Source organism: Megascapheus bottae, chromosome 37, assembly GCF_031878675.1.
Source record: "Megascapheus bottae isolate mThoBot1 chromosome 37, mThoBot2.hap1, whole genome shotgun sequence".
Taxonomy (NCBI): Eukaryota; Metazoa; Chordata; class Mammalia; order Rodentia; family Geomyidae; genus Megascapheus; species Megascapheus bottae.
Genome location: NC_143545.1, coordinates 851,647 through 876,607, shown reverse-complemented (window position 1 = coordinate 876,607; position 24,961 = coordinate 851,647). Strand labels below are relative to the sequence as shown.

At 53.2% G+C, this 24,961-nt stretch overlaps 1 protein-coding gene across 8 annotated transcripts in view; it reads left to right on the top strand.

Annotated features, from left to right (window-relative positions):
* Erc1 (ELKS/RAB6-interacting/CAST family member 1) overlaps positions 1-24,961 on the top strand; it is an 89,549-nt gene that overhangs the window by 1,391 nt on the left and 63,197 nt on the right. For all 8 annotated transcript variants that reach the window (XM_090325275.1, XM_090325274.1, XM_090325272.1 and 5 more), the window contains exon 2: positions 18,681-19,403. In XM_090325275.1, coding sequence (XP_090181401.1) covers positions 18,714-19,403 — 690 coding nt within the window. In that variant the 5' untranslated portion in view covers positions 18,681-18,713. The remainder of the gene's footprint in view (positions 1-18,680; positions 19,404-24,961) is intronic.

The following is a 24,961-nucleotide window of genomic DNA, read 5'->3' as shown; positions in this document are numbered from 1 at the left end:
CACCTCTGCCCTCCCCACCTCACCCCCACCTCTGCCCTCCCCACCTCATCCTCACCTCACCCCCACCTCTGCCCTCCTCACCTCACCCCCACCTCTGCCCTCCCCACCTCATCCCCCCCTCTGCCCTCCCCACCTCACCCCCACCTCTGCCCTCCCCACCTCATCCCCCCTCTGCCCTCCCCACCTCATCCCCCCCTCTGCCCTCCCCACCTCATCCCCCCCTCTGCCCTCCCCACCTCATCCCCCCCTCTGCCCTCCCCACCTCATCCCCCCTCTGCCCTCCCCACCTCATCCCCCCTCTGCCCTCCCCACCTCATCCCCCCTCTGCCCTCCCCACCTCATCCCCCCTCTGCCCTCCCCACCTCCCCCACCTCTGCCCTCCCCACCTCCCCCACCTCTGCCCTCCCCACCTCCCCCACCTCTGCCCTCACCCCTCTCCCCCACTTCATCCCTCCTCTGCCCTCCCCACCTCATCCCCACCTCCCCCACCTCACCTCTGCCCTCCCCACCTCCCCCCACCTCTGCCCTCCCCATCTCATCCCCACCTCACCTCTGCCCTCCCCACCTCACCCCCACCTCCCCCACCTCACCTCTGCCCTCCCCATCTCATCCCTACCTCCCCCACCTCACCTCTGCCCTCCCCACCTCACCCCCACCTCCCCCACCTCACCTCTGCCTTCCCCACCTCACCCCCACCTTCCCCACCTCACCTCTGCCCTCCCCACCTCACCCCCACCTCACCCACCTCACCCCCACCTCTGCCCTCCCCACCTCACCCCCACCTCTGCCCTCCCCACCTCATCCTCACCTCACCCCCACCTCTGCCCTCCTCACCTCACCCCCACCTCTGCCCTCCCCACCTCATCCCCCCCTCTGCCCTCCCCACCTCACCCCCACCTCTGCCCTCCCCACCTCATCCCCCCTCTGCCCTCCCCACCTCATCCCCACCTCCCCCACCTCACCTCTGCCCTCACCCCTCTCCCCCACTTCATCCCCCCTCTGCCCTCCCCACCTCACCCCCACCTCCCCTACCTCACCTCTGCCCTCCCCACCTCATCCCCCCTCTGCCCTCCCCACCTCCCCCCCACCTCCCCCACTTCCTCTCTGCCCTCCCCACCTCATCCCCTCCTCTGCCCTCCCCACCTCACCCCCACCTCCCCCACCTCACCTCTGCCCTCATCCCTCTCCCCCACTTCATCCCCCCTCTGCCCTCCCCACCTCACCCCCACCTCCCCCACTTCCTCTCTGCCCTCCCCACCTCATCCCCTTCTCTGCCCTCCCCACCTAATCCCCCCTCTGCCCTCCCCACCTCACCCCCACCTCCCCTACCTCACCTCTGCCCTCCCCACCTCATCCCCCCTCTGCCCTCCCCACCTCATCCCCCCTCTGCCCTCCCCACCTCATCCCCACCTCACCCACCTCACCTCTGCCCTCCTCACCTCATCCCCACCTCTGCCCTCCTCACCTCATCCCCACCTCTGCCCTCCTCACCTCATCCCCCCCTCTGCCCTCCCCACCTCTGCCCTCCCCACCTCATCCCCACCTCACCCACCTCACCTACCTCACCTCTCTCACCTCTGCCCTCCTCACCTCACCCCCACCTCTGCCCTCCTCACCTCACCCCCACCTCTGCCCTCCCCACCTCATCCTCACCTCACCCCCACCTCTGCCCTCCTCACCTCACCCCCACCTCTGCCCTCCCCACCTCATCCCCCCCTCTGCCCTCCCCACCTCACCCCCACCTCTGCCCTCCCCACCTCATCCCCCCCTCTGCCCTCCCCACCTCACCCCCACCTCTGCCCTCCCCACCTCATCCCCCCCTCTGCCCTCCCCACCTCATCCCCCCTCTGCCCTCCCCACCTCATCCCCCCTCTGCCCTCCCCACCTCTGCCCTCCCCACCTCACCTCTGCCCTCCCCACCTCACCCCCACCTCTGCCCTCCCCACCTCATCCCCCCTCTGCCCTTCCCACCTCATCCCCACCTCCCCCACCTCACCTCTGCCCTCACCCCTCTCCCCCACTTCATCCCCCCTCTGCCCTCCCCACCTCACCCCCACCTCCCCTACCTCACCTCTGCCCTCCCCACCTCATCCCCCCTCTGCCCTCCCCACCTCATCCCCACCTCCCCCACCTCCCCCCTGCCCTCCTCACCTCACCCCCACCTCTGCCCTCCCCACCTCATCCCCCCTCTGCCCTCCCCACCTCATCCCCCCTCTGCCCTCCCCACTTCTGCCCTCCCCACCTCACCCCTGCCCTCCCCACCTCACCTCTGCCCTCCCCACCTCTGCCCTCCTCACCTCACCCCCACCTCTGCCCTCCCTACCTCACCCCTGCCCTCCCCCCCTCTGCCCTCCCCACCTCCCCCCCACCTCTGCCCTCCGCCCTCCTGTCCTGGGGGCCCCTGCTCTGGGGTGGAGGAGCCGGGATAGCTCTGCGGGGCCTCCTCGAGGCTCCACTTGAGGCTTTGGCGGCTGCTTTCCCCTCGTTTCGCCCTTTCCTGGCTGGCCCGGGGCGCGGAGGGGGCGGGGCGGGGCGGGAGGGTCCGGTGGGACCCGGCTTCTCCCCCTCGAGGGGGCCCGGGGCCGCGGCAGACCCGCCCCCGTCCCCCGAAGCCTTCGCCCGCTCTCTTAGGCTCGGCTGGGAGGCCTGGGTGCCTGGGTGCTGTCCTTTAGGCCTCTTCTCCCTCGGCCCTCGGCGCCCCAGCTCCCCCGGGTGTTCGGGCCGGCTGGAGACCAGTCTCCCGGACCTGCCTGCCCAGCTACCAGTGGAGCTGCCAGCTTCAGGCTCCTCCTCCTCCTCCTCATCTCTTCCTCCTCCTCCTCCTCCTCCTCATCTCTTCCTCCTCCTCCTCCTCCTCATCTCTTCCTCATCTCCTCCTCCTCCTCCTCCTCCTCATCTCCTCCTCCTCTTCCTCCTCATCTCCTCCTCCTCCTCCTCCTCATCCTCATCATCTCCTCCTCATCTCCTCCTCCTCCTCCTCATCTCCTCCTCATCTCCTCCTCCTTCTCCTCCTCATCTCCTCCTCCTCCTCCTCCTCTTCCTCCTCCTCCTCCTCCTCATCATCATCTCATCTCCTCCTCCTCCTCCTCCTCCTCCTCCTCATCTCCTCCTCATCTCCTCCTCCTCCTCCTCCTCATCATCATCATCTCCTCCTCCTCTTCCTCCTCATCTCCTCCTCCTCCTCCTCCTCATCATCTCCTCCTCATCTCCTCCTCCTCCTCCTCATCTCCTCCTCCTCCTCCTCCTCCTCATCTCCTCCTCCTCCTCCTCATCATCATCTCCTCCTCATCTCCTCCTCCTCCTCCTCATCTCCTCCTCCTCCTCCTCCTCTTCCTCCTCCTCCTCCTCCTCATCTCCTCCTCCTCCTCCTCATCTCCTCCTCATCTCCTCCTCCTCCTCCTCCTCATCTCCTCCTCCTCCTCCTCTTCCTCCTCCTCCTCCTCATCTCCTCCTCATCTCCTCCTCCTCTTCCTCCTCATCTCCTCCTCCTCCTCCTCCTCATCCTCATCATCTCCTCCTCATCTCCTCCTCCTCCTCCTCATCTCCTCCTCCTCCTCCTCCTCCTCTTCCTCCTCCTCCTCATCTCCTCCTCATCTCCTCCTCCTCATCATCATCTCATCTCCTCCTCCTCCTCCTCATCTCCTCCTCATCTCCTCCTCATTTCCTCCTCCCCCTCCTCCTCCTTTGCTTTCCTTTCTGTCTTCTTCTTTTAATTGTATTTTATTGTCGGGATCATGTACGGAGGGGGTTACAGTTAAATTCGTCAGGTAAGGGGTACTTCTCAAACCTTGATACCCCTTCTCATGTGTTTGTCCCCCTTTCCCTCCCCCACCCGCTCATGTTGTTATTATTGTTGTTATTATTATTATTACTATTATTATTAAACAGGTTTTGTCCTGGCTCCTTAAGGCCTAAGACTCAGGTGGTTGGTTTGGAAAGTACATTTCTGAGGAGTAGTTGCAGGTGGCTGGAACGGTACTCTCAGAGCTAATTGTCTGGGGTGTGGGGGGAGCTCACGTGTTTTAAAGCACAGCTGCCTTTTACAGCTTATTTTTCAGTAAAACTTGACATTTAGACATGTTGCGTTGAGCATTGAATTCTTGGAGATTGTTTTTATTCCTTTACCACAGATTCACTTATTCTACTCTATTGTTTAGACAGGCCCCTCGTTTTTCCAAGGAATGTTGTTAGAGTCCAGTGCTTTTAAGATGTTTTTAGAACAGTGTTGTAGATGCACATGTCTCACTAGGTTGGGAGATGTGTTTCAGATTGACTGAGGTTTGGCATGGTAGGTCTTGAATTTTCTTTTCTGAGTTTCTGCTTCCAGTTATATTATAAAGCACTCACTGGCCTTATCTGTCAGTGCCTTTTTAAAAAAAATCTTCCAGTGCTGGGAATTAAACCCCTGGCCTGGAGCCATGCCAGGCAAGCACTGTGCCACTTAGACACATCCTCGTTCAAGCTTGTTCAGAGAAGGGGCCCTGTGACCGCTTGTATTGTATAAGGAATGGAAATAGGCACGACGCGTGGAAGCCCGCTGTGGGGGAGAGAAACCGTTGTGAAACTGACTCTAAACAGTAGCTTCTCCCAGGAAGGCACCCAGCAGGGAAGGGCTTTCCTGCCACGTGCGGGAGAACTAGGATGGGCTCTAGTAGGTGAAAGAGGACGGCTAAATCAGCATGCCTGTTAACCAGTGGATGGGTGTGTCCTGACAAATGCTTCTCGAAGGGCTGTAGAGGAAACAAGATGGGATAGTGACCGGGGAAGAAGATGTGGTCCAAGTTATATTAAATTTAAAAAAGATGAACTTAGCCAGATGGTGGGCTGATGGGATGAGAAGTTCTGATTTTGGATTGGTGGAAAGGAACACTAAAAAGTGCTTATTTGGTTTTGAATTATGCTTTGATGGAATTCATTGAGACGTGTGAACCATAGCAGTGGGTGAAATGTATGCCTGTGTATTTCCAAAGTGACCTTTGACAGGGAAGATGGCTCTCCTTGGAGGGCTGGAATCTAGTGATTTGGGGGGAAAGAGTAAAGTACCAGCACCCTGTTTAGAGACCGGTTTAGAATTCCTTCTGCTTGAAAACCCCTATGTTTTTCAAGAGACACTGCTTAATATTCATCCCTGTGATACTCTTGTTGAGTCTGCTGGGGAGTCTTTTTTTTTTTTTGCTTCATTGATAAAGTCAGGCAAGTATGTCGGGATCTTAATTCAGCATTAATATCGGAAACTTAAATGTGGATATATCCTCACAGCACTCTGTTTATGCTTGAAGAAGGAGTAAAGAGCTGTTGTCTTACTCATATTGTGTTGGAAACGCTGATGGGGAAACATCAGGAAGCAAAGTATTGTGAATCAAACAGTAAGCTCACTGATTGCCAAGTTCCAGAGCAATGCACAATGATTATGCGGGCTGTAATGTAATTCTGTGGCTTTTCGGATCTTTCATTGTCTTGGAGTCATAACGCCAAATGCAAATCCTGGCTTTGCCGGTGTGTTCTGTGTATGCCTTAGAGCATCATGATCAGCCTTATTTGTTTATTTGGTGTGGAAGCAGTAGTGAGGCTCCAGTTTCCCCTTGTAGTTGCTGCTCTGTCACTTGAGCCACATTGCCACTTCTGGCATTTTGTGGTTTCATTGGAGATGAGACTCTTGGCTTTGTCTGCCTGGCCAGCTTCAAACCCTGATTCTCAGATCTCAGCCTCTCAAGTAGCTGCAATTACAGAAGTAAGCTCCTGGTGCCCAGCTTAACCTCAGTTTCTTTGCCTTCCCCTGTGCCTTTATTTTGTCTTCTTTAAAGAAGGAATAATAACTGTCATACTTAACTTCTTAGGGTGGTTAATGAGTTAATCCACAGATGAACAGTTCTGATACATGATTAACTGGTTTGCTGACACTATTGAATTTTTTTAGGGGGTGGGGGGAGTACAGGAGATGAGACTCGGGACCTTGTGTTTGTAAGCTGGTGCTATACCACTTGAGTCATTCCACCAGCCTTTTCCGCTTTATTTACTTATCTATTTGCTTGTGCTGGCACTGGGGCTTGAACTCAGTGTCTTGAGCTTGATTGGGTTTTTTCTCCTAACAGTGCTCTCCCTCTTGAGCCATGACTCCAGATCCTGCAGTGGTTATTTGTGAGGTAGGGTCTTACCTGGCCTGTGATCCTCCTGTTTGTGTCCCCCCCACCCCATGCAGCTGGTATGATGGATGCACACCACTGCACACCCCAGGCATTGAAATAGAGTCTGAAGGACTTTTTGCCTTTGCCTTTACTGGACTTGAACCGAGATCTTCCTGGTCTCTGCCTCCTAGGGAACTAGAATTACAGGCTGAGCACCTGGCATCAGTTGAATTTTTTTTTTTTTTGCCGTGAACAAATGCATATTGAGTATGGCTTATGCTCCAGATATTCCCAGTGCTGACATTCTAGCAAGGAACAAATGAAGCTCTGCATCCTCACAGAGCTTCTGTCCTGGTTGAGGAGACCCAGGATACGGAATAAGTGAACAGGTTGTCCTGACATCAGGTGTTGATTGGTGTTGTGAAGAGGAGTGGAAGGGCGGAGGTGAGGAGGTGAGCAGCTTGTGTACCGTTGGACGGCCTCTGGACAGCACAGCGTTTCCAGCAGGGAATGGCTTGAAATGGCCGTGGCACAGGGTCTCGGAGCAGGTGCGGAACGGAAATAAGGACCCTGGCAGGAGGTTGGATTGCAGTGTTGCAGGCGGGAGTGGCTCTGTGACTGTGGTGATGGCAAGATGGAGCGAAGGGGCTTCGGGCGTGCGTGTTGCATTCGCTGGTAACTGAATACGGGACGCGAGCGCAGCTACCTCTTCAGAGCACTGCACACACAACCGTAGTTTGGGAGGCCATCTGGTTCCCTGGCTCTTCAGGTCCCTCGTTGTCTTAGAATGTGTTCTCTGGAGACTGACTGTGTTTGGGGAAACCCCAGAAGGAAGGTTAGGAAGAGCGGGAGATTTGGCCGGGGACGGTGAGGTCACCAGGCGGTGAAGTCAGGTAGAGAAGAGATGCAGACATCGGAGCTGGAGGCACGGATTCATTCAGTAGTTAGTCAATAAGTGTGGCGCTGGCTTTTTTTTTTTAGACTTGAGGGTACAGCAGCTAACAAGGCTGACAAGCTCTACCCCGATGACATTCACCTTGCAAACAGATTGGGAGGGACTAGAGATCGAAGGGGAGCTCAGCAGATGGGGTGAGTCAGAGAGCCGAAGGAGCCTGGGATTCTAGAAGCCAAGGAAAGGAAATTTTCGAGGAAGGAAAGATGAACTGTGCCGTTGTTGGAGGAGGTGTTGGAGTGCTGGGTAAGAGGCTTTTGCTTAACTGTAATATCTAGTAACAGATGACTAAACATCTTAGCATGAGGCAGTTGAGACGTCTTTTTACTTCTCTGCATTGATTTTTTTAAAGGTATTTCAGAATGAAGTAGTAGCTTGAGAGTGTATACTTGTCCAGAGGACATGTGCGTGGTAGTTTGTGTCATTGTTAACCTTACATACACTTAAAAATTTTTTTAGGGGCTAGGGATGTGGTTTAGTAGTAGAGTGCCCGTCGCATGAAGTCCTGGGTTCAATTCCTCAATACCACATACACAGAAAAAGCCAGAAGTGGCACTGTAGCTCAAGTGGTAGAGTGCTAGCTTTGAGCCAAAGGAGCTCAGGGACAGTACCCAGGTTCTGAGTTCAAGCCCCAAGCCTGGCAAGAGAAAAAATATGACAGGGGCCAGGAGTGTGGCCTAGTGGTAGAGTGCTTGCCAAGAATGCACGAAGCCCTGGGCTCAATTCCTAGGTACCACATATAGAAAAAGCCAGAAGTGGTGCTGTGGCTCAAGTGGTAGAGCACAAGCCTCGAGAAAGCCCAAGGACAGGGCCGGTCCCTGAGTTCAAGCCCCAGGACTGGCAAAAAAAGTTACCTTATTTTTATGTATACTTTTAAAAATAGGTAATGTATGCACTAAGTCAGAAGGTATAAAAAAGTCTTTGGGGAAGAAAGTCTTCTGTTGTAGCTCTTTTTTTCTTTTTTCTTTAAATTCTGAGCAACAGTCCACTCATTTCTAGAAAGTTCTATTTCCAATTGTCATAGCTTATCCTATTGAAGAGAAAAAAAGGGGGGGTACCACAAGGAAGAAGTTTGTGGGGCTCTGACCACAAAGCAGGTGAAGGGGTTTGGAATGGGGAGGCAGAGACAGGAAGGAGCCTGCTGGGGGACGAGGCCACTTGCTCAATTCCGGAGGCAGGGGCAGGAGGGACAGGAACCATGGAGAGTCCTCAGAAGGGCGCAGTCAAGAGGCTCAGCATAAACACATCTGGTCCTGCGGTCCCATTCACGCCTACCAGAGGAGACACCTGTGTGGCCCCTAAGAGACTGGGACTGTTTCTAAAGTGTGGAGCCCAGACCCCTGTGTTGGCCTTGACAAACCGATGTGGGGTCCCATGGAGCTCAGCAGAACTGGAAAACTAGGTACAACTGAGGACTGGCTCCCTGTTTCCAGCATATTCTTCTGTGATAAGGTTTTATTCCGTTAAGTGCAATCTGATATTGAATTCTGAAGAATTCTGGAGGTTCTGTGTTTTGAACTCGGGGCCTCGCATTTGCAAGGCAGGCCCTCCACTGCTGAGCTCTGCTCCAGCCCCATTTGTGCTGGCTATGTTTTCTTTCCCTGTAATAGCTCACTTTACTGATTAATTGCTTTTCATACAATAACCTACTTACTTCAGTAACATGGAAAAGAAAGTTGAACACCCATGACTCCCCCCCTGAAAATGACATGATTGCCACCAGTGGGTCTAGATTTACTATGTTTCCTATGCAGCTGTCTCCACCATGGATTCTTCACTGGCTCCGTTTAGACGGGGAGTGGGGGGATCTCACGTCCTCCCTAGTACATGCTGGGACCACAGTAAGTTGGTTTGATTCTCCCGTCACGCTGGATGATGGGGTATAGGCCATCGTGCCCGGCTGTCCATTGAACAGGTCTTGCCACTTCCTGCTTGGTTAGCCTCAAACCATGATCCTTCAGATCTCAGCGTCGACCTGGTCACTTGGTTGTTAAGTAAAGAAGTGTAGCTAGACCCCACGTCGCTAGGGCTTTTTCAGCTGTCTTTGTGGAAAATATGAAAATGTGTCCTAGATTTCACGAGGAGAATGACTGTCATGCTTCCTCTACTGAGCAAATAAAAGGCTGATGAATGGATCATGGTATAATTAGGTGCATGCACAGCTGGTTGAAGGATGGATGTGAACGAGTTTGTCGCTTCCGGAGGACAAGAGATAGGGAGCAAATGTTAGGTGACTCATGCGTGTGTGCAATGACGTGACCAGAAGGGTAGAGGATTGTGACTGCCTGGGACGCCCTCACGGAGTGTGTGTGTGTGTGTGTGTGTGTGTGTGGTGTGTGTGGTGTGTGTGAGTGATGTCCTCACTGCATGTATGTGTGTGTGTGTGTGTGTGTGTGCGTGTCTTCACTGCATGTGTGTGTGTGATGTCCTGTGTGTGTGTGTGTGTGTGAGATGTCCTCACTGCATGTGTGTGTGTGTGTGTGATGTCCTCACTGCATGTGTGTGTGTGTGTGTGATGTCCTCACTGCATATGTGTGTGTGTGTGTGTGATGTCCTCACTGCATGTGTGTGTGTGTGTGTGTGTGATGTCCTCACTGCATGTGTGTGTGTGTGTGATGTCCTCACTGCATGTGTGTGTGTATGTGTGTGTGTGTGTGTGTGATGTCCTCACTGCATGTGTGTGTGTGTGATGTCCTGTGTGTGTGTGTGTGATGTCCTCCCTGCATGTGTGTGTGTGCGTGTCCTCACCTCATACGTGTGTGTGATGTCTTGTGTGTGTGTGATGTCCTCACTGCATGTGTGTGTGTGATGTCCTGTGTGTGTGTGTGTGTGTGTGATGTCCTCACTGCATGTGTGTGTGTGTGTGTGTCCTCACCTCATACGTGTGTGTGATGTCTTGTGTGTGTGTGATGTCCTCACTGCATGTGTGTGTGTGTGTGTGATGTCCTCACTGCATGTGTGTGTGTGATGTCCTGTGTGTGTGTGTGTGATGTCCTCACTGCATGTGTGTGTGTGATGTCCTCACTGCATGTGTGTGCGTGTCCTCACCTCATACGTGTGTGTGATGTCCTCACTGCATATGTGTGTGTGTGTGTGTGTGTGATGTCCTCACTGCATGTGTGTGTGTGTGATGTCCTCACTGCACGCGTGTGTGAGCCCCTGGTGGTTGCCAGTACCTAGTGAAAAGGTAGTGGTGGGCATTTGTGTTAGGGAGTAGCGGGAGAGTCTGTGTTGGGGTTGTCATGAGGCGTGGCCGTGGCCCCGAGGAAGGACGGCACCGACTCCCTTCCCCCGCTGGACCTGGAGTGACGTCTGCACAGCCTCCTGCAAGGGGCTGGTGAGGACATTGGAGGAAATGGAGTGTGTTTTCTCACTCGACTTCTTAGTGTCGTTTAAGCTGGAAAGGGTTCTCATCTTGATGATGATCAAAACCTCTCCAACTTTTTACTCCTGCTGCTTCCCGGCAGACGGTCGTGGGGCTTGAACTCTGGGCCTGGGTGCTGCTGTCCCTGCGCTTTTCAGCTCAACGGCAGCACTTTACCACTTGAGCCAAAGCCCCACTTCCAGTTTTCTGGAGGTTCATTGGAGATAAGAATCTCATGGACTTTGGTATCCGGGCTGGCCTTGAACCACAGTCCTCAGATTTCAGCCTCCTGAGTGGCTAGGATGATAGGTGTTGCCCACCGGTGCCTGGGTCCACCTGTGGTTTTCAGCTTGTCTGTTTCCACGGTTTTACAGAAAGTGGCAATAGCGAGTACAAATGGCCAGCGGTTGTTTTCCCGTCCTCCTCTTGTCTAGCCTCTTGGTGGCTCTTATAGTTGTCTATTGTTTCGCAGTTTCTGTGGGCCAGGAATCTGGGTGTGGCTGGTCCCTCTGATTCAGGTCTCCTGTGAGGCAGCTGCGAGGTGCTGACTAAGGCTTAAGGCTTCGCCCATTTCCATCCCCAGCTCCCCTGGAGGGGGCTCTGCCCCAGGCTCCTCACACGCCTGGCAGGGGCATCCCTGTGGGATGCTGGCTTCAGATATCCTTTGGGTGTCTGCCTTGCTTTACTTACAACATGTCACCTTGCTTCTCCTGTATCTTTTGTCTCAAAGGCAAGGCTCTGTGAGGACAGGAGACTCTAGCCCCTGTTGTTGCCGCCGCCTCCTCCTCCTTTTTATTTCTTGTCAGTCCTGGGGCTTGAACTCAGGGCCTGGGTGCTGTCCCTGAGCTTCCTTTTGTTCAAGGCTAGCGCTCCACCTCTTGAGCCACAGCGCCACTTCTGGCTTTTTCTGTGTGTGTGGTACTGAGGCGTCGAACCCAGGGCCTTGTGCCTGCTAGGCCAGCACTCTGCCACGAGGGCACCTTCCCAGCCCCCAGTTGGCCGATTTCTGTCACTAGATCCAACACACTCAACAGAGTTCACAGAGGCCTGAGTACTAGGCGGCAGAGAGCGTTCTGAGACTCGCTGGACATGGCCTCCTTTGTAAAGCTCTTTCTTCTCTGGGGTTCTCAGTGCACTCGTGCTTTTCTTGTGTGGTCTCTGGCGTCTGTCATGTCACCTTCTCTTTCTCTACCCATTCATCAAATGTTTGAATTTTTAAGGCCGGCTCATCCCCTTCTTTTGCAGTTTTTACCGTGTGCTGTGTATTTGTTTTTCCTCTTTCTGGTGAGTTAAGGGCCGTATACCCACCTACTCCGAATTTGCTGGACTGGACGCTGTCCCTGAGCTCTGCAGTTTAAGGCTACACCTCTACCACTTGAGCCACAGCTCCACATCCAGTTTTCTGGTGATTAATTGGAGATAAGAGTCTCGTGGACTTTCATACCCAGACTAGCTTTGAACCGTGACCCTCAGATCTCAGCCTCCCGAGTAACGAGGATTACAAGTGTGAGCCATAAGTGCCCCGCATGGATGCTCCAGTTCCTCAAGCCAGAAAGGAGAGCTCTGTCCTTGAGCACGCCCTCTCCCTACCTTTTATTTTCACTATTCCCTGTTGATTTCATGAGAACCATCTCTGGTCAGTGACGGAGTGAACCCTGACGTCGCCTGCTGGGTTCTGAGCACTGAGTGAGTGTTGGATGGGAATCTTTCCAGTCCGTGCTCATGCCACTGAGGATTTCTGATGAAGAGACACATGCTTGGAGCTGGGCTCCACGCTGCTGGCGATTGCCGGGGTCCGCCAGGGCCAAGTGAAGCCTGCATTCTTCCCAGCTTCCTTGACTGTGGCGTGCTGTGGGATGGACCGCCTCCCTGAATAAACATCAATTTACCTTTTCCAGGTGGTATTCTTTTCTTTTCTTTTCTTTTTTTTTTTTGATCCCTTGTAGGGCTTATACCCAGGACTTGGACACTGTCCCTGAGCTTCTTTTGCTCAAGGCTAGAGCTCTACCACTTGAGCCATAGCACCACTTCTGGCTTTTTTCTGTATATGTGGTACCTAGGAATCAAACCTGGGTCTTTGTTGGAACCTTACACATTTATTATAGGAATATGACCTATTGAGATAGAAAAAAATTAAAATAACAAACCATGTTACTAAACCAAGTATGGGAGATGCCTCATTTAGCCTTCATCTAGGTTGAACGTCGGGGTGTCCGGGAGGACTGGGGTCTTGGGGAAGGTGCCCATCCAGGGACCTGACGTGATCCAGGGAGCTTGGCACGGATGGCTCATAGAACAACTGTGATGAGCAACCTCGTACTTAATGTAAAGTATTGGCTTGACAAGTAGATATTTGTCGAGGTGAGAACTTTGCTAGGACTTAGAATTAACTCGATTAACTGATGGATAAGAGTGATTAAGACCTGCTATTATAACACCCTGTTGTACCTGAGTTACTCACCCTTCTGTAGAAGTTGATGAACTGGACTGTGTTCAGATTTCGTCTTTGCTGTTCCCCGTGGAGCTGCTGTGGAAGGGCCACATGCCGTGCTGTCCTGTGGTCAGTATTGGGGAATAGAGGAGGGCCATCCGACGCGATGCGAGGCGTCAGGAGGCTCACTCACACGTCGAGGGCAGGAGCAGAGACATCTGTGCTTACATTACATGTGCTACTTTCTTTTCTTTTTCCTGAACCTTCTGCACCTCACAGAGATATTAGTAGGCAACGGGGGACTTTATTTAAACTCTTAGTTTATAGTTAGAGCTTTTAACTCTGAAAAGGCAACATGCTCACTCTCCAGCCCTGGTGGCTGGCTTGCGTTCGTCCGGCTGATCTTGAACTCATAATTCTTCCTAAACCTCTTCAGTGGCTCCCCGCCCCGCCTTTACAGCAAGTAAGGAAGCTGTGTCTGTCTGAATTTTTCAGTTGTTGTTATATCCGCATCATTCCTGTGTGTATACACACAGAATGGATACTATTTTGTATGTGAATGACTGCACTAAATGCACTCCTCTGTAATTTGCTTTCTTCTTTTACATCACCATATATTATAGATAACTTTGTATGTCAGATGTACAAAAGTATTGCTTGTGTGTGTGTGTGTGTGTGTGTGTCTGCCTCTGCCTGCCCCTCCCCCCTTGGCTTGAACTCTGGGCCTCGTGCTGCCTCTGAGCTCTTCAGTTCAAGTCTAGAGCTCTATCACTTGAGCTTCAGTGCCACTTCCGGTTTTCTGGTGCTTCATTGGAGATAAAGAGTCCCATGGGCTTTTCTGCCCCAGGCTGGCTTTGAGATCCTTAGATCTCAGCCTTTTGAGTAGCTGGGACGACAGCTCTCCTCTTGGTAATACAGTCAGTACAGTATGAATATTATTGTACATGTACTTTGGAGCTAGTGGAAAGATGTTGTTTTGTTTTGTTTTTGTCAGTTGTAGGGCTTGAACTCAGAGCCTGGCACTGTCCTGGAGCTCTTCCACTCAAGGCTAGTGCTCTACCACTTTGAGCCACAGCACCACTTCCGGTTTTCTGGGTCAGCTGGAGATAAGAGTCTTATGGACTTTCCCACCTAGGAGAAAGGGCCATTCTCACCTGTTGTGGGAGCACGATTGGCTGAATAGCCTTTGTATAGTTGTGTGGTAGGCACTTGACTTTTGGTTGTTCAAGAATCCTGTCATTTCAAGGACTTCTGTAGTTTATGCTTGTTTGTTTTTGTGGTTTTTTTTTTGTCAGTCCTGGCTTGAACTCAGGTCCTGAGCAGTCTTTGGGTTTTCTCCTGGCTAGCACACTTCCAGCCTTTTCTGTATATGTGGTTCTGAGGAATTGAACACCAGGCTTCGTGCATGCTAGGCAAGCACTCTACCACTAGGTCACACTCCCAGCTCCTGTAGTTTGTTCTTATTTATTCACTTTTACCACTTGGGTGAAAATACATATTAAAATAAACTCCTAGAAATGTAGTGACTAACACTTACTAAAAACTTGTCAGGAGCCGTGCCCCAGTGGTGCATGCCTGTAATGCTAGCTACTCAGGAGGCTGAGATCGGAGGATCCTGGTTCAAAGCCAGCCCTCTCAGGAAAGTTCCTGAGACTCTTATCTCCAATGAACCACCAGAAAAGTGGAAGTGGTGCTGTGGCTCAAGTGGTAGAGTGCTAGTGTTGAGCTCAGGGAACGCGCCCAGCCCCAGAGTTCAAGCCCCCTGGCTGACATAAAGAAAAAGAAAGAAAAAGGAGAAAGGAAAGAGAAAAAGAAGGTAAAACTAAAAGAAAACCCCAAACTGTAGAAATATTTCAATGCTGAGACTGGGTTTGACACCAGAAGCATATTTTCTGTCTAAAATTGCTGTATGTGTTAACATTTTATTTCTTAGAAAATGGAGTTGCTTTAGTTTGTTCTGGCTCAGTTTATGCCATCTTCTTAGAACTAATATTTAAGCTAAAGACTTTCCTGTTTTTATTCATGTAGGAAGGACAGTTTGTTTTTTAAAAAGTTGAGCTCTTGCCTGTTGAGTAACAGGAGAGCAAAGGACAGAAATAAATAGCCCGGCATGTAAGAGACAGTTGGTAATTTATGGAATCTGTATATAATTTAAAGATAGAAGAAATAGTTTCTTAACTTGAGGAAAATGTTTTTAGAAAGACTTTCATTAAAGTTGTTTTAGGTCATATTTAAGTCATATTTTGATGTAGATTCTGTGAGCTAACTAAAAGTTTACTGCTGCTGTAGTTGGCGGCTCCTGTCTGCAATCCTAGCTGCTTAAGGGGGTTAAGATGTGAGGGTCCTGATTCAAAGCCAACTCAGGCAGGAAAGTTTGTGAGACTCTTATTTCCAGTGAACCACCAGAAAACCAGAAGTTGTGCTATGGCTCAAAGTGGTAGAGCACCAGCCTTGAATGAAAGAGCACAGGGACAGCGCCCAGGCCCTGAGTTCAAGCCCTAGGATCAAAGAAGAAAAGGGCTAATACTGTTTAAACTTAAGGCCTCACACTTGCGGTCTACCATTTGAGCCACGTCCCCAGCCCTATAGCATGTCTTTGCCTGTCTTTATTCCCTGCGTGCCTTTCTGAATATGCCCCACATGCAGGATCCCGCATTACCGCTGCCTGCTGCTCAGGACTGCTTACAGGGAGACACCTTGAGGGGTGAGGTAATGTCTCTGATTGGGCGAGAGCAGCTTACATACCGCTTTACATATAAGTGATACATTTCCTAAGCCGGGTATTTCTCAGCTGTGCGGTAAACGCACTTGAGCCCCTTCATTCCCCGTGCAAGACCTGGGAGAACGGAGCCAGCGCGGACATGCTTGTGCTGGCTAGGTTTTGTGTAGTAAATTTGTGTCTGCTGCAGGAGACGCCCCCTGTCAGTACCCTTCAAATACCTGTAGATTCATGTGTTGTCAGCCGCGCAGACTAGAACCCAGGTCTTCCCGGGCTCTCCTGCACTTTAGAATGGTGCACTTGGAAGAATATCTGTCCTCCCTGTTTTCTACCATCTTCTTACATACAGTCAGCCTCCCTGTTTGTAGGATCCACAACTGTGAAGTCACCGAGCTGTCACCTAACTCGGAGTAGCAGGGTGTGGCAGTTCCTGCCTGTACTCTCACACTCAAGAGGCTGAGCAGGAGGGTCCCAAGTTAGAGACGCAACTGAACAATAGGAGCCTGTGGCCACGCCCTTCCTAATTTACTCAGGAGGCTGAGGTCTGATCTGAGAATCTCTGTTTGGAAAATGCCCAGGCAGACACATGGAAGGATTGTGGTTCAAAGCCATCCCAGGCAGAAGAGTCCACGAGGCTCTTATCTCCAGATAGCCAGCAGAAAGTCAGAAGTGGAGGCTTGGCCCAAGTAGCAGAGCAGCCACAAGAAGGTGAAAAGTCACGGGAGTAGGAGGACTGGACTTCAAGACCCAGCACCAGGGTCGGGAGTGCGGCCTAGAGGTACAGTGCTTGCCCAGCGTGCGCAAAGACCCGGGTTCGATTCCTCAGGACCACAAAAATAGGCTTCTGATCATGTGTTAAACGGTCGGGTCATAACCCAAAGTCTGGAACATGGATCCGCGCTCTCTGGGTGGAGGCCCAGGGGGATGGCGCAGACCTGGGCAGTTGTGGAAGGGGTAATGGGACGTGAAGGGGGTGTTGCACAGGAGGAAGACGGAGCCTTCCAGAAGGCGGCGGGAGCTTCTGGCCTGAGCATCCAGAGTCATTCACCTGCGAGCGGGAGACGCCAGAGCGCGCTCCCCCTCTCCCACCCGGCGGAAGTGGGTTTGGGAATGGGTTGGGGGTCCATTTAAGAAGTGGTAGGAAGGGAGAGCTGGGAGCGGTGTGTCAGTCTGGAGTTTGCCCTGCACGGGGGTAGACCTTGGCTTGGGGTTCGCCAGGGAGAGCTGGGCAGGCCCAGGCCCAGCAGGCCCGGCCTGGCTGACCGGTGGGTCCCGTCCAGCCCGGGCGTGGCGGTCTCCTGAGGTCTGGAGATGATAAGCCGGCCGCACTGCTCATTTTCAATGAGTCCTGTGTCTCCTGGACTCGGAGGAGGCTGAGCGAGCCCCGGTCAAAGGGCACAGATGCGGAGGGGGGGTGGGTGAGGGTTCAGCCTCTGTTGACAGGCCCAGAGAAATGCGCCCTTAAAGTGAAGGAGCACTAGCAGACGTACAGCCCGTTTTCAAGAGAAACCATGGGGCCAGGTCCTCAGGAGAATGTCAGACCCAGAGGAGCTCCTGGGCCGGGGCTGGGGGCTGGGGGCTGGGGCTGGGGTCGGGGGCTGGGGTCTGGAGCCGGGGTCTGGGGTCTGGAGCCGGGGTCTGGGGTCTGGGGCCGGAGTCTGGGGTCTGGTCTGGGGTCTGGAGCTGGGGTCTGGGGTCTGGGTCTGGGGTCTGGAGCCGGGGTCTGGGGTCTGGAGCCGGGGTCTGGGGTCTGGGGCCGGAGTCTGGGGTCTGGTCTGGGGTCTGGGGCCGGGGTCTGGGGTGTGGTCTGGGGCCGGGGTCTGGGGCCTGGGGTCTGGGGTCTGGGGTCTGGTCTGGGGTCTGGGGCCGGGGTCTGGGGTCTGGTCTGGGGCCGGGGTCTGGGGCCGGGGTCTGGGGTCTGGGGCCTGGGGTCTGGGGTCTGCTCTGGGGCCGGGGTCTGGGGCCTGGGGTCTGGGGTCTGGGGTCTGGTTTGGGGTCTGGGGTCTGGGGCCGGAGTCTGGGGCCTGGGGTCTGGGGTCTGGTCTGGGGTCTGGGGCCGGAGTCTGGGGTCTGGTCTGGGGCCTGGGGTCTGGGGTCTGGTCTGGGGTCTGGGGTCTGGGGCCGGAGTCTGGGGTCTGGTCTGGGGGCCGGGGTCTGGGGTCTGGGGCCGGGGTCTGGGGTCTGGGGCCGGAGTCTGGGGTCTGGTCTGGGGCCTGGGGTCTGGGGTCTGGGGTCTGGGGTCTGGGGTCTGGTCTGGGGCCTGGGGTCTGGGGTCTGGGGTCTGGGGTCTGGGGTCTGGGGCCGGAGTCTGGGGTCTGGTCTGGGGTCTGGGGTCTGGGGTCTGGGGCCGGAGTCTGGGGTCTGGTCTGGGGTCTGGGGTCTGGGGTCTGGTTTGGGGTCTGGGGTCTGGGGCCGGAGTCTGGGGCCTGGGGTCTGGGGTCTGGTCTGGAGTCTGGGGTCTGGGGCCGGAGTCTGGGGTCTGGTCTGGGGCCTGGGGTCTGGGGTCTGGTCTGGGGTCTGGGGTCTGGGGCCGGAGTCTGGGGTCTGGTCTGGGGGCCGGGGTCTGGGGTCTGGGGCCGGGGTCTGGGGTCTGGGGCCGGAGTCTGGGGTCTGGTCTGGGGTCTGGGGTCTGGGGTCTGGGGCCGGAGTCTGGGGTCTGGTCTGGGGGCCGGGGTCTGGGGTCTGGGGCCGGGGTCTGGGGTCTGGTCTGGGGTCTGGGGTCTGGGGCCTGGGGTCTGGGGTCTGGTCTGGGGTCTGGGGCCTGGGGTCTGGTCTGGGGTCTGGGGTCTGGGGCCGGAGTCTGGGGTCTGGTCTGGGGTCTGGTCTGGGGTCTGGGGTCTGGGGCCGGGGTCTGGGGTCTGGGGCCGGAGTCTGGGGTCTGGTCTGGGGTCTGGGGTCTGGGGTCTGGGGTCTGGTCTGGGGCCTGGGGTCTGGGGTCTGGGGCCGGAGTCTGGGGTCTGGGGCCGGGGTCTGGGGCCGGGGTCTGGGGCCGGGGTCTGGGGCCGGGTGGGGCCGGGCCCTGGAGCCCCGGGCCGGCGTCTTCCCTGTCGGTGGACTCGGTGCACTCACCGTCCCTCTCTCGGTTGCAGACATGGTGTGACCCGACTCTCCAGGCCGCAGCCATGTACGGGAGCGCCCGCGCCGTGGGGAAGGCGGAGCCCAGCGCCCCGAGCCCCGGGCGCTCCCCGCGGCTCCCGCGCTCCCCTCGCCTCGGCCACCGCCGCACCAACAGCACGGGCGGCGGCGGGGGCGCGGGCGGGGGCGCGGGCGGCGGCGGCGGGAAGACGCTGTCCATGGAGAACATCCAGTCCCTGAACGCGGCCTACGCCACGTCGGGCCCCATGTACCTGAGCGAGCACGAGAGCGTGGGCCCCGCGGCGGCCGCCGACGCCCCCAGGAGCACCATGACGCTGGGCCGCGCGGGGGGCCGCCTGCCCTACGGCGTGCGCGCCACCGCCATGGGCAGCAGCCCCAACATCGCCAGCGGCGGGGCGGCGGCCGGCGACCCCATCGCCTTCGGGGAGCACCACCTGCCCCCGGTCAGCCTGGCGTCCACCGTCCCGCACTCCCTGCGCCAGGCCCGCGACAACACCATCATGGACCTGCAGACGCAGCTGAAGGAGGTGCTGCGGGAGAACGACCTGCTGCGCAAGGACGTGGAGGTGAAGGAGAGCAAGCTGAGCTCCTCCATGAACAGCATCAAGACCTTCTGGAGCCCCGAGCTCAAGAAGGAGCGGGCCCTGCGCAAGGACGAGGCCTCCAAGACCACCGTCTGGAGGGAGCAGTGCCGCGTGGCGCAGGAGGAGAACCAGGCGAGTGCCCCCCCCCCCAGCGCCCGCGGAACGTGGCTGTGTGATCGTGGTGGGGCCTGGGCGCCGTCCCCGGGCTCCTCAGCTCGGGTCGAGCGCACTACCCCTGCAGCCACAGCGCCACCCCCGGTTTTCCCCGCGGTTCGCTGGAGACGGGCCTCTCAGGGACTTCTGGGCTTGGGTTGGCTGGGATCCTCAGATCTCAGGCTCCTGAGTAGCTGGGATCACAGGCCTGAGCCCCCGCACCCTCCTGTGTTCTAGATTTTATTTTCCCCCCGTTGTTCGGTTACTTTTTTAACTTGGCTTTAGTTATTTTCTATCCCGTTGTACGGGTTTGGCTGTGTGTGTGCGTGTGAGAGAGAGAGAGAGGGAGAGAGGGAAGGAGAGAACTCAGGTCAGGGCCTGGACGCTACCCCTGAGCTCTTTTTTTGCTCTAGACCAGCCGAGCCACCCCCCTGCTCTCATGGGCTGTCCTGCCTGGGCTGGTTTCAAATTGTGGTGCCGAGGTCAGCCTTCTGAGCAGCTGGAGATACAGGCGTGTGCCACCAGGACGTGGCTGTGGAAGGAACAAACACCATGGAAAGAGTCCCCACGAGTCTGCACTTCCTTCTCAGCCAGAGACGTGGCCTTGCTCTGTAGCCCACACTGGTCTTGCTGGTCTCCCCACCCTTGGTTCTTCTGTCTCCACCTCCCAGGATGCTGGAGTTACAAGTGTGTTCCACCACACCTGTTGAAGCTGTGGCCTTCAGGGAAAGAGTGTGTATAAGTGTGTAGTGGACTCGAGGTTTCCTGCCTCTTATTGCACTGGTGTACCGTGCTGAGAACGCTGCACACAGGATATTGGGAGATGTTGAGTTCACTGAGCAAAAAATAATCAATCTGGTGTTATTTTATTTATTTATTTTTTTAAGTCTGGGCCTGGACGCTGTCCCTGAGCTCTTCAGCTCAAGGCTGGCGCTCTGCCCCTTGAGCCACAGCGCCACATCACACATCAGGTTTTCTAGTGGTTCTTGGAGATGAGAGTCTCGTGGACTTCCCGGTCTGGGCTGGCTTTGAGCCACCCACGCCCGGCTGGTTTTTTGTTTTTTGTTTTGTTTTGAATGCTGAAATAATTGAGGCATTTGTTTATACCTGTGGTTTCGGAGCTAGGTAGCAAAAAAGCCCATTGCAGTATTTTCTCCAATTAGGAAGCTACATCTGAACATAAAACATTGAGTCTCCAAAAGAGCCAGTGGTGTGCACTTAGCACTTCTGTGCAAGAGCTACTCACACAGGATTTTCATGCCAAAAGAGCCATATGCGCTGAAGAAGGGCGAGCCCTGCCTCATCTAGATCCCACCCCTTGCCCTAATTAAGCACTTTTGCTGGCACCCACTGTAATTACCACACAATCCTAAAATTGTGTAACTTTGGTCCAAAAAACAAAGGGTGCAATTTTAAAGTAAAGGGAGACACTGCAGTGACATCCAGAGACTGAGAATGCTAATTAATAGATTATAGCCCGCCAGCAGTGAGCCCTAATTACACTCCGCAGTCATCATGCCCTCCGTAGCTTTCAGAGGTCAGACACCTTCCACTTTCCCAAGATTGGCTTAATAGGATTTACAGTAATTAAATAAGGTTCCCTATTTCAGTTTGAGACTGGGGATTTGGGTCCATTCTTAGTATCTGATCTGATGGGACCAGAGAGTTCTCAGTTTCCAGTCCTGCATTAGAACACATTTGCCTAGAATTACCTGATGTATATGGTTTATTATTTTGGAATCCTTACCAGCGGTTGTTTCTACAATAAAAATAAATGCACAGCTCTTTTTATGTTTCTCACCCCTTTTGTTAGTAAACTTTTAAATAACTGGCAGTTGGGTGAGCCAGAAGTCTTCACTTTTTCGTATTGAAGATCCCTCCTCCCTCCCTCCCTCTCTCTCTCTTTCTCTCCATATATATATGTATATATATATATATATTTTTTTTTTTTTAATTTGAGAATAAGAGAAGCTTTAGAGGGTCGGGCGTGGTGGTTCATGCCTGTAGTCCTAGCTACTCAGGAGGCTGAGATCTGAGGATCATGGTTCAAAGCCAGCCGGCACGAAAGTCTATGAGACTTATCTCCAATTAACCAACCAGAAAACCGGAAGTGGCGGTGCCTCGAGGGGTGGGGTGGTAGCCTTGAGCTGAAGAGCTCAGAGCTACAGCGCCTAGGCCCAGAGCTCAAGCCCATGACCAACCAAAAAAAAAAAAAAAAAAAAGATGAAGAAAAGAAATGCTTTTAGAGTATGTTTGCTGGAGAAAAATGAAAATTCAGCTGTGAGTTTGGTAGAATTGCAGAGCTAATAAAGCTTTGGATAAGTTATAATTTTTGTTCTAAATATTCTTATATTTTTATCAATATATGTGTTGTAAATGTGTGTTTGGTTAGATGCTTATTTAAAAACAAATGTATACGTACATATATGCGTACATACATATACATATGTGTATATATATGTATACACACACACACACACACACACACACACACATATGTATACTTTTTTTTTCCAGTCCTGGGGCTTGAACTCAGGGCCTGGGCATTGTCCTTGAGATTATTTTTGCTCACGGCTAGTGCTTTACCAGTTGACCCATTCCTCCACTTCTGACTTTTTGCTAACTCATCAGAGATAAGAGTCTCATGAACTTTTCTACCGTGGCTGGCTTTGAATTCCAATCCTTAGGTTTGCCTTTTCTTTCTTGTTTCATCCTGGCTCTGCAGAAGTCCTGGTTGGGTATGTAGCCTTAGTGGTTTAGTCTTTCTGCACTTGCAGTTACGTGATCTTGTCTCTGTGGGTTATTATTCTGTCTTGGTTGCAATGCCCAAATTTAGGTAAAAGGACATTGTGTTCATCTAAGTTCCATGAGCTTTCAAATGGGGTACTATTGCTGTTATTACTGTATTTAAATAAGATTAAAGGAAGCACTATTTGTAAAATTATGGACTAGACTACCTGAATTAGGGTATACTTTAAAAGCGCTACAGCAAATACTGAATGAAAATTAGGTCCCATGTTTCATAAATACAAATCTATTTTTTAGCGGTTTTTGGGGGCAGAAACATACCTTCATTCTTGCTGAAGGTAAGACAGTAGCTTAGAACTCATAGGGTTTTTAGAAAGCATTCACAGTGAGTAGTAACTTTTGTGGATGACTAATTACAACCAATGCAATCTCCGTATTCCTGAAGGAGTTACCGGCACGTTGTAGGGCAATTAGCCTGCAGGATTTTCAGTTACAGTGATATTCATTTATTTAACATTTTTATTTCCATGATGACTCATCCGTGAATTATAGAGTGCTTTCCCAAAAGGAATGCAGTATTGCTGGGGAGAAAAAAAGAACCACACACACACAAAACCCTTTTAATTGCTCTATTTGCTTTGTGTGGTAAAGGGTTTCTAATCGGGAAGTTGGACCCAAATTTATTTATTTATTTATTTTTGTGCATCTTGGGACTGAACTCGTGCTGTCCCTGAGCTCTTCAGCTCAAGCTGCCGCCCTACCCTTGAGCCAAATCCCACCTCCCTTTTCTAGAGGTTCATTGGAGATAAGAGTCTCAGGTCCTGTTGTGCCTGGGCTGGCTTTGCTTTGAACCTTGATCCTCAGATCTCAGCCCCCTGAGGAGCTAGGGTGACAGGCGAGAGCCTCCACACTTGGCTCTGCAAGTAATAACCGTGTGCTCTGATGTGAAGATTTTACCTGCAGAAGGCCGTGGCGATTTCCCGAGAATGCTTAGATGAACTGATTCTGCAGTTTTGGGTACTACTAAAATCACATGGATGTTCCCCTAAAGGTGCCATTTTCTCACATAATTCCTGCCGTTCACTCTACTGACGTGAAAACGTAGATTTCATCCATTGTTCCCCTTGATTTTTAGGTGTCATCTACCATTGTGCCCCGTAAAAAATACTGTAGTAGCTGGCTGTGACGGCATAAGCAGGAGGATACGAGGTTTGCCTGGGCTAGAATTAACCTACCTCCGAAACACACAGAGAAGGGCGGGGAGGCCTGTATGCAGTCCCTAGCACCGCCTGGGCACTGTTCCCGAACTCAAGGCCACCACTCCACCTTTGGATCCACAGCGCCACTTCTGGTTTTCTGGTGGGGCATTGGAGTCTCACCGCATGGACTAATATTCCCGGGCTGGCTTTGAATCTCGATCCTCAGATCTCATCTTCCTGAGTTGCTAGGATGACGGGCGTGTTTCGTTAGTGGTGTTGTCCCTGAGTGTTGGTGATCACTGTCACAGGGCGTTCTCACATCCCATGTCTAGACGGAATCTGAAGCTGGGCAGTCCGCTCCCTTATGTCGTGTTGGGGGACTGGAGAAGGCACCTGTGCAGCTTCCCCCGGTGGTGACGGGAACTTGTTGGAAAGTCAACTAAAATGCAGTCACTTATTAGCTGTAAAGGCGTTAAAACTCCTCTCAGAAGGAAATGCAAGAACAGGCACAGGACAGGATCCCACGGCTTCTCAGGAGGGAAGGAGAGGAGAGCACGGGGACCCCTGGAGAAGCTGGATGAGAGCAGATAACGAGTCCTGATGGGCAGGGCACATCCCATGTTTCCATTAGATGGGGGACATTGGGATTAATGATTCCCAGACTAGATTGCTTGCACAACAGTCAACTTAAAAAAATAAATAAATACAGTGAAAAGGAAGTAAAAAAAAGCCTAGGTACAGGTACCAGAGTGTAGTAGAGGTGTAGGAACAGAACTGGGCTGAGACCATCAAACGGAATGTTAAAAAAAAAAATAGCGTTGCCATTCCTTTGTAAGAGAAAGGACATTCTAACACTGAAAAAATTAAAATGGCATACTTTGAGAATAGAGGACAATTCTTTCCAAGAAAACAGCCTTGAACTTCACAATGCCAGTTTTGGTATGCACTGTGGGAACTTAGTCATGATGTTTTTGTTTTGTTTTGTTTTTTTCCTTGCCAGTCCTGGAGCTTGAAGGGGTCTGGGTGCCGTCCCTGAGCGTCTTTTGCTCAAGGCTAGGGCTCTGTCACTGGAACCATAGCTCCTTTTCTGCCTTCACTGGTAGTTAATTGGAACTGAGAGTCTCACAGGCCTCTTGCCCAGGCTGGCTTGGAGCCATGATCTTCAGATCTCAGTCCTCCGAGTGGCTGGGCTTACTGGTGTGAGCCGCCAGTGCCCGGCTCGTGTCTTCTCTCACTGGAGGGGTTTGCCAGGGCCTCGGAGCTGTTGGCGGCAGGGCGATTCCTGCTGGGCTGTCTGCCCCCGGGTGGGCACTGTACACGTCTAGGACCAGAGCTAGACATTCTTCCACCTTCACCTCCACTGCCTTCCAAGGTAGGGAGTTACCTTTATGTTGTCCTTGCCCGCCCACAGAGTGGTCACTGAGTCAGCAAACCTCACACGGACTGATCTGTGGACGCTTTTATTTGACTCTGGGATTTTCCCAGAGGTTTGTTGATGAGATGTCCTACTTACTGATGTCCTACATCCTGAATTATTATTCTTCTTCCTCTTCCTCTTCTTCTTCTTCTTCTTCTTCTTCTTCTTCTTCT